This window comes from Clavelina lepadiformis, chromosome 6 (assembly GCF_947623445.1).
Source record: "Clavelina lepadiformis chromosome 6, kaClaLepa1.1, whole genome shotgun sequence".
In the NCBI taxonomy this organism is placed as follows: domain Eukaryota; kingdom Metazoa; phylum Chordata; class Ascidiacea; order Aplousobranchia; family Clavelinidae; genus Clavelina; species Clavelina lepadiformis.
In genome coordinates this window covers 13,559,894-13,569,103 of record NC_135245.1, presented here as the reverse complement: position 1 = coordinate 13,569,103, position 9,210 = coordinate 13,559,894, and the positions used below count along the sequence as shown (strand labels likewise).

Sequence of the window (9,210 nt, the reverse complement as noted above, 5' to 3'; positions counted from 1 at the left end):
AAGATCTAACGACCATGTTCAAGCGCTTTTAGCATCACGATAAACGAGCTGCAAGTAACACTGAGATTACTCATGCATTGGTGTAGACCAGAGCTAAGCAATTTTTTTGCAATGATGTATGCGAAAGTTTTGGCTCTAGTTCTTTTATTGTTCTATAGTACTAATAGGCCATTGGGTGACCTACGACGTCTGACCTCAAATATCGGCTTGTGCCCAAACTTAAAACTTTAAAGTTTTACTTTAACATTTATCAAAAGATCATATATTTTAAAGACATTATCATATAGTGAATATTATAGTGAAAGTTGACGTCAATTTTTTTCGCCGGTAGATTCCATGGTAAAAAATGAGACATATCGCATTTCAACAAACTAAGATAGTCCATTGATATACAGTATTCTACTTTTGCGTGAATAAAAAGCTTTAAAAGATAAAGTTAGAAAATTATCCTTTAAAATCCAAATATGTTCCTTTAATGTGCACAAGTACCGACTGACGATGCATGATTTAATATGTGTTTGCTGTTTATAACGATACAGTTACGATTCTGCATAGTTTTGCGCTATTAAAACGGTCTCCAAAACGCGTAATGGATTGTGTGTGCGCGCGCGCTGTGGCAAAGAATGACGCAAAACTTCAAAGGTAGCGCGCTTTGTCGCGGTCTCATTGATCTTCTGGCGCTTTGCCTCAACAATACGCCATTGGGAGAATAAACGAGAGAAGATCATGAGACGAAAAGAAAACGATAGACCAGACAAGAGCTGCGTCTTCGGTTATTTAACAATCAGAAGAGTCTGGTTGTATGAACATCTTGTTCAAAAGTGCGCTGAGATTACAGTTGATCTAATTTTATACTACTAGTGCTATCAAAAGGCAGCGCAGCAGGTAGCCATGGCAATTTTTTGTCAATTCAGTTTCAAGCGATTTATGCTATACTAAATTCATGTAAACTTTTTGTTATAAGAGCTTCTTAGTTTTGCAAGACATGTTTCAAAGACTGTTTTTCTATTACATTGCTATGTGTACTGCATTCTCGCTGCTCCGTTAGCTCTCAGTATTAATTGTCAGCTGAAAGATTGGCTGTTTGGGAAGTCTGTCGCGAACTAATTAAACATGCAACTTCTCTTCTTGAGCCCTGTTTAAACGATCTATCAGTGTTCATTTAGGAGATTTTTTGCAATATTTCAATGAAAAACAATATTGTTGTAAAACTCCGTCCATGACTAAGAGGCACCTCATGAAATAATGGGATTACGTCACAGCAAAGCAAAATCATTCTCAGGTAATGTATATAACAAAATGTTCTACCTTACTTTGGTGAGAGGTTAGCACATGTTTGTATATGCGAAGCGTGTTGCTTATACATATCAAAAACTGTTGTCCAGTTAGTATATATTTGTTCCATGATTTATAGCTTACATTTCCAAAATTAAAAGAAGGGTTTGCTTAACCGCGAAAGTTCTGCAAGATTTTACATGATTTACATTAACTGAAGTTAACTAGGCTGCGATGAGTACGCTATTGCATATCGCTCCGATACTGAATGAATAATTTTCGTAATTAAAACCACTGTAATGTATATAACGGAAAATATTTTTCTATGAAATTGTATTGTATGATGATTTGACGCCAAGGCACTAAGACATTGTACACAACTATACACGATATGTTTTAGCGTTACAAGCACTGTATACGCCACTTAGCCACTATATAGTTATAGCACTGAACGGTACAAAAATCATGTAGTCATGTCGTGCAATGATCCTGGATTTTATTTTTACAGATCGTGGGAGTAGGTATAGAAAAGAGCGCCCTGATCCCGAAGGTACGTGTCCATTGCCTAAACAACTAGTAATTCGTGTTGCAACTGAAATGTTTCAGGTGGTATTATTATAACATCGCAAAGAAGTAAAAGCAGAATATATGAAAGCACTCTAGGGGTTAACTTTTGTCCATCCGACACAAGTTTCGCAAGTATCAGCTTGCTTCATCGGGTGTATTGTGAGATGATATAACATACCTACCTATTCAAACAGTTTTGTACGCTCAGATAAACTGAATGCATCTTTGTAGTGGTGTTGTATTGTTATGTAATGTTGCATTTTTATACATGGCTTACTGTAACACATTACTTTTCAGGTAACTCAAGCACAACGTTGCCGTTAGAAGAAAAATCTTGTCGAAAAAGTGAACAGAATAGGTGTTCTTTTCAACACTGTAGGAATCAGGTGGATTTAAAGTTTGAACTGCGACAGTGATACAGTTGCTATGGCCTATTCAAGATATCAACATGTTATAATAATTGATTGATATTACTATAATCAAGTATTTCCTAAGAAAGTACTTTTGCTCGACAAGTTGCTTGCAAAAAAGTATACTTGATTTTTCCAAATATGATAACCGTAAAAATGTTCTTCAAAACGCACATCAATCATAAGAACACGGATGTCATGATAAACCCGCTGGCGAAAAAATAACATAGTTTTTTCACTTGTAAGGTTAGTAACGGTGGGTTAAGTTTTCTTTTTGGAATTGAAGTTGGCGTAGTCTGCTAATTTCGCTCATGGCACAAGTTAAGGGTCATACTAATCTCTCTTCTTTTACAATTTTAATTTTCAACACTGGTTTTCTTTTGATGTTCGGTCTTCTCTGACGGGCGTTGAATCGGATTACTCGCATTATATGCTATATTAAACGTGGTTTTTGTAAACCGATTGTTTTTCATTTATTGGCCAGATTTGTTTTATAAATGTTTTATATCACAACATGCGTGTGTAGACAACTTCTTTGATCTAACCGCTGCTGTTAGTGCTGTATCTAATTTCTGCGCCGTTTGTTGTTAGTAACGCTTTGATAATCAGTTTTGTGATGATACAAGACTTAGGTCGACAACGGGTAATCTGTGCGCTTCATTCACATCACAAGACTCGGTTGTTGAACTTTGATATCTCAGTTGTTATGTCAGACTGATGCATGCATGCTAGTTTAAGTAAACAAAATGTAATTATGGTAAACAAAGTAATCCGATCTTTTTAGCTTCGTGTTCAACTACCTGATAAATTCAATGACAACAAAAGTGTACGAGGTGAGCAAACTGTTGGTAATCTCACGAGTTAAATTATTTCATAAATAATTACAGAAACTTTGAGTACGTAATAAATGTATGTTGCTAACATTTATTGCGATAAGGCAAGAATCCAACATAAGTTGTACGACCTGACTAAGAAATGCGATTTCGGCAAGTACAAGGGCAAAAATTTATATTTAGGTTGTTAGTAAGTTATAGTTTTGTCATGTCAAAGTTACAAAGTTTGCTTATAAGACGGAAATCTTCTGTTTACATTTCGAATTCAAACAATTTTCTATATTAAAACGTTCTTAAAGTATTATATAGGTGAGGTATGAGTATTGAATATACTAGACAAAATCTTTTATTTACCGTGACTTTCGCAAAGCCTATGATGCTAGAAAAGCTTGGTATCTCGCCTCGCTGATGACTCAGACTGATCACGCTTGGCTGCTTCACGAAATAACAGCATGAAGTTCTTTGAAATGCCGCTGCCTAGAAGTAAGCTCGTGGCACAGATGCACTTCAAAGCACTTTCGTGCGCGTATAGGAAATTATGTCATCGTACATGCATATATCGACATGTCTCTATAATTAATGTATGCTTTTGAAGAACGGAAGTTTCGGATTGAAAATTAAAACAATTTTGGTGCTGCCTGGTATTCTGCCTTTCAACTTCTTTTTCAATATTTTTTGCGATTTATAGCATTGTACAACCCGTTTCCTAGCAATGGTTGCCGTTTAAAATGCCAGGTATTCCGGTCTTTTCAAATCTTAATAATGCCATACATGTTCAAAATTTGCAACATGAATTTTAATGCAGAGTATTTCGAATAAATGGATTAGCATTATTCTAATATACCAAATGCAACAAAAGCATTATGTTTAACATACTGTATACTGTATACTGTATAGTTGTTAATGCATACCTAATACATGATTATTACTATGTTATAGATTCCGACTTAAATGGATCGCAGAAAAGCCAGCTAGCTCGCGCGTGCTTTAATGAAAGAATATGCTTGGCAAATCACAGCAAGCAATTACAGGTTACAAATTTAAAAAAGTTGGATCAGTCATTTATGACCTTATCTAATATCAGCTATATAAGTACGTGGCTGCTAAAAGAAAGTAATGTCAGTGCTTTAACATTTGATTTTCATTCTTAAAACAGGAAGATGACTGGACATACACTCTCTCAAGAAAGGATGACGACAAGATTTCTGAGCATGAGGTCAGTCAGTATATGGTATATATGTGAACACAATATAGTTAAGAGTTGGAAAACGGGCAAAAGTTAATGTGCGTTTGTAAGTTAATTTCAGTTTGACGTAGAAAATGCCATAATGTAGTTGGAGAAATTTAATATGAAAATCGCGGATAATAGGCTTTACGTCTTTAACGCCTCATTTGATCATGTATACGACTCAAAGCAATTTACTACAATTACTTACCTAGACACGAGACATGAAATCATAGGTTGTAGATTATACTTTTTTGAAGCTATCTCTCTTTAAAACTATAAAATTCCAACTATAAAATTTTTCACCAACACGTACATTTGGGCTCTCTCTTGCACGTAATGCTATGCACATGTATTGTGAAAGAACTTGAATTTACCTAATTCGAAATTTCGGATAATTTGAAGCAACTTCACTGGTACATAAACACCTATCGATAAATCGAAGCTCAATGACAAACTAATCAGAAATTTTCGATGACTCGAATTGTTCTGTGGTTCTGAATCTAAGGGCACAAATGGCGCTAATTTTTGTCTTTCTATTGAGAAAGGTTTACAAACAAAACGGTCGTTAATTGATTGCTAAAAATGCATTGTGACCCAAACCGCCAACCTCATTTTCACTGCTGTTCACTGCTAAGCCTATACTTGCCGTCAATTTTATCGACTTTTTTTAACTGGAAACTTTATGTAACTCGAGGTTATCCGTTCCTTCAATTTCGAGTTTACCAGCTTTCACTGTAGTTTGTTTAAGCAGATACTGTAATCTAAATTTTGAGAATAATAATTTGTACCGATCTATTAGGCAATAGCTTTGAGTTTGAAACTGAAAACGTTTGGTAAATATTTTAGGACGGGCATCTTCAACATTATAACGGCATTTATTTACAGCAAATATTTCAATTATTATCTTCTATCCGAGCTCATTTGGAGGAAAATTTCTCAAAGTTTGACGCTTACAAGAAAATCACAATTCGTGTGTCGGTAACTCCAGAATTAGCTCCGTCTGTTTCCGCTGAGAATAAACAAAACAAGTTTGGTCAAGGTATTGATTGCAAGTCAGTCGACAATGAAGTTGAAACACACTACAAAAGGTGATTTACTAGAAAGACGAACAAATTTAATATTTTTGGCGTATGCATTTTTAACTGCATCTGCTAATATAGTGCGAATTTTATCATTGTTATCAAACTGTTGTATCGATAAGTTTGTTCGAAAATTGGACACTTGAGCAAAGAAGCGATGCAAGATGCATTTTGTTTGCTGGAGGCTATACCTATCGAAGTGGAACTTAGCTCAGACCTCAATAACTATAATCCTGGGTGGTCATTAAATAGTTTGTAATAATCATACAAAAGTTTGTACTAACTAACGTCATAATTGATACAACAAACATTCTAATAGCGCTCTTACACTTGCCTATTCAGGAAGGAGCCATATGAAGTCTTTTACGTTTTGAATCATTTTCGTTCATCGCATATTCTTATTTATGACTATTTTCTGGCTATAACCATTGTATCATGAACTGCTTTCGAATCTACACTCTATAGATCGCATTGTTATAAAACGTTGGCTACAATTAAGAAAATAGTGGGCTGATCGTGGAAGCATAACAGGTCGTTTATCTTTCTGGCTATTTAATTATTGACATAAAAATGCCGATAGCCTTATGCTTTACTTTCTCTAAAGCGAATTGGGTATTGCAGTTGTTGATACGAAGCTGTTAAAAATTGTTAAAATAAACTTAAGATTACATTAACAGAAATCTTTGCTATAGACCTACTGTACTGTCTGTTTGATACGTAAAGCGTAAAGTTACACAACGTAAAGCGGAAATAAATCGGGTAATATTTCTTACCGTATGATCTACCACCGCCTGTATACATTTATTTTAAGAAGCTGTGGAAAAGTTTCCGAACCATTTCCGAAAAGTCGGGCAACTTTTGTTTTGGGCCAACTCAAAGTTAAGATATTTTTTCATTTCATTAAGTGAACAATCGTTTGTTTGTTGCATTGGCTGTAAATACGGCTTCCATAAATAGTTAAATACGCGTGGTCATGACCAGGGTTTTTTTTAACGTTTGGTTTGGGTGACCGCTAAGTAGTTTTAAGAGACCGCAAGTGTTTCATTTAAATACCAAAAAATAGCCATATTTGCTTGTCCAGTCTTGCAAGTCCAAATTTTGGGAAACCGCTGGAGAAATTTGGGGGACCGTTTCGGTCCCCCAAAACACCTTAAAAAAAACACTGGCCATGGCTATGTTGAAAACTTAGCAGCAAAGTCCAATTGCGTGGTTATCTTATCTGAAATTATCAGCTAATTCGACCTTTGTTCAATGAACGTTGGTTTAAACTAATTCAGCATCTTGATAAATAAGAAACTTATATGGGCTTATAGTACAAAATGCGCAAACGTATAGCCTACTAAAACTAAAAAGGCTATAAGTTGCTAGAAGCTTCAGCAAAAAATATCTTTGTAATATAATGATCTATTTACAAAATGTTTCAGTAAAATTACGGCAATGAACAATTGGTTCGCGTGAAGGAAGGTTCCGTTTTCAGTTTATTTGTTCGCTCTTGGGTTTTGGAAAAAGTGAACGTATTGGGTCTTAACTTTAACCGGTTTAAAGGTTCCGGTTTAACACCCTGATTAAATCATTGTTTACGTTAAACTATAGTCAACAAGTTTTTGAAGTAACGTAACGAAGCAAATGTTACCTCACTTTTTTCAGTTACTCGTTTTTACTTGATTAGAAATGATGCCAAAAAATTACCGTCTTAAAAGGGTCTCTTCACTCTCTTGTAAGCTTAGAAACGTACTAAAGAAAAGAAAGAAAAAAGAGTACTAGGAGAAGTGAGCCTAAGTCCCGTCCGTACATAACCATACTGATTATAATTATCAGGGTTAGCAGCACAGTAATTTTTGTACATATGCGATTCTAGTCAAGTACATGTATTATGGCAAAAGAGTAGAAGCCATTATTGATTAGAAGACCGCATTTATTGCTCTCAAAAAAAGAACAGAAGCTGCGGATTCTATTCAAGTAAACACAGTACAATGAACATATGCACGGACACCGTGGTGAATCAACGAAGTAGTAAAGCGCTGATTACTTATTTGGTGGGGACAAGTGGTTTTATCAAATTTACCGTAGGCATTAGACAAGTGTAAAAACTAAGAATGTATGCTCCCTTTCATTTAAAGGCGTTTTGTAAAAACTAAGTCGTGATATTTTAGACTCAGCAGATTGAGCAAACGGGAAAATGTTTGGTTTAGGTGTTAAAACATTTTGCCTAAAACTCAACGCAATCCAAAATATTCTATTGCGCCCTTTCCAGCCTATTTGTGGTAATGCTTTAATTTTGTACATTGTTACATCATCTTTAGATCATGTTCGTAATAATATAAGCTTAGATTTTTGTTTGGTATTTTTCAGGGAACCAAACTGCAAATCGTTGTGTAGACCTACATTTGACGAATCAACTCAATGTCATGTCATTCAAGAAAACAAGAAAAGGCGTATGTACTATCATCAAATTCCCGGCTCAGAGAATAAGAGCTGTCACAAAGAAAGCGGAAATATTTCCAAGCGAGACTATCAGCCTCAATGTATAAAGCCATGTGGGCAAAAAAGTCAATCAACCCGTAAACGCAAAACTTCACGTCGCCATATCTACTGCTGCTGTGAACGGGATAAAAAATGCAGTTCATTGCTTGAACAGCGATTTCAGGAAGCTATGTATTTAAGGCTGGTTGAATTACAACGTAATATATCACACATAAGAAGCGTTGCTGACAATGACGATATTTCCAAGAAAATATCACTTACGGACGTAGACGAAGACTGCAATTTCAAAAGTCGCATCGACAATACATCTGACTCGGAGTACAGTGGCGACGAAACTAACTGTGTTGTGGAAAGAAGCTTTACGAAAAGTCAAGGGTCAAGAATGTTTGATCCATTAACCCGCCAAGACATGGATAACATCGCACAGAAGTTTCACATAAGAACAAAGAAGGAGAGGGTAAATGCCGAGTCTTTATGTTTGGATGACTTGACTTTGGTAAACAATTCGACTGTTAACACTACAAGGTGTTATCATGACAGAACAGAGTACCAAAAAATTAAGAAACCGTCCAGAAAAAAAGATGATAGGTCATCGAAAACTAATCACAGTTATCCTAATCCTACATTAAATGAAATTGACGGAGGTCATACCCAGTACAGTAAAGTAATGAACTGCGCTCATTGTAACAGGTGCAGGTTTTCTAAACATCACGTTTCCTTTCAACATCTCAGTCATGAACATACTCATCATCATTATTATCACAAAGCTGTTGTTTATACGAAATGATGCTATCTGATATAACTTGTTAATCAAGGATTCAAGGTGCAAATTATTTATTTATTTTTAACATTATTTTATTTCTTACTGCCGTTAAAAGTTTTCTTTCCTTTGTTTTAAGTTGTTCGTGAGACTCTGATTATACACTTATTGAATTGTTTTTCACGCCTCGTTCATGTGTTTGACGATTCCTTATACGAGTCTTTTAGCAGCTGTCGAATTAAAAAAACACACATTGCCGTTATGTTTGGAAGAACGTAAATTGTAACCTTAATAAAAATTTGTGTTTTGGCACTGCTGAACTATACGTACTTCAAGTTATACAGTATCGTTATTGACTAAGAGATTATTAAAACTTATATCACACAGATTACTTGATCTGTTGGTTATCTTACCTTTCTTGTCCAGGAACTAAAAATTCACTGGTTTCAAGCTCTTCTGCATACAAAAATCTGTATTCTTAAAATCCTAAATTGGAATTGCAATTGAAATCATTACTGAAAACGTTGAATTAAAATTCGTAAACTGCTTTATAGTATGTTATCCTCAATGCCAA

General features: G+C 35.1%; 1 protein-coding gene across 1 annotated transcript; it reads left to right on the top strand.

Moving 5' to 3' along the window:
• The first annotated feature begins 273 nt into the window (after positions 1–273).
• On the top strand, positions 274–9,183 carry LOC143462898 (uncharacterized). Its single transcript, XM_076961207.1, has 8 exons — positions 274–1,282; positions 1,784–1,825; positions 2,140–2,228; positions 3,037–3,085; positions 4,025–4,116; positions 4,242–4,301; positions 5,199–5,401; positions 7,745–9,183. The coding sequence occupies exons 1-8, from the start codon at positions 1,246–1,248 to the stop codon at positions 8,661–8,663; spliced, it is 1,491 nt and encodes a 496-aa protein (XP_076817322.1). The 5' UTR covers positions 274–1,245; the 3' UTR covers positions 8,664–9,183.
• Positions 9,184–9,210: the final 27 nt, after the last annotated feature.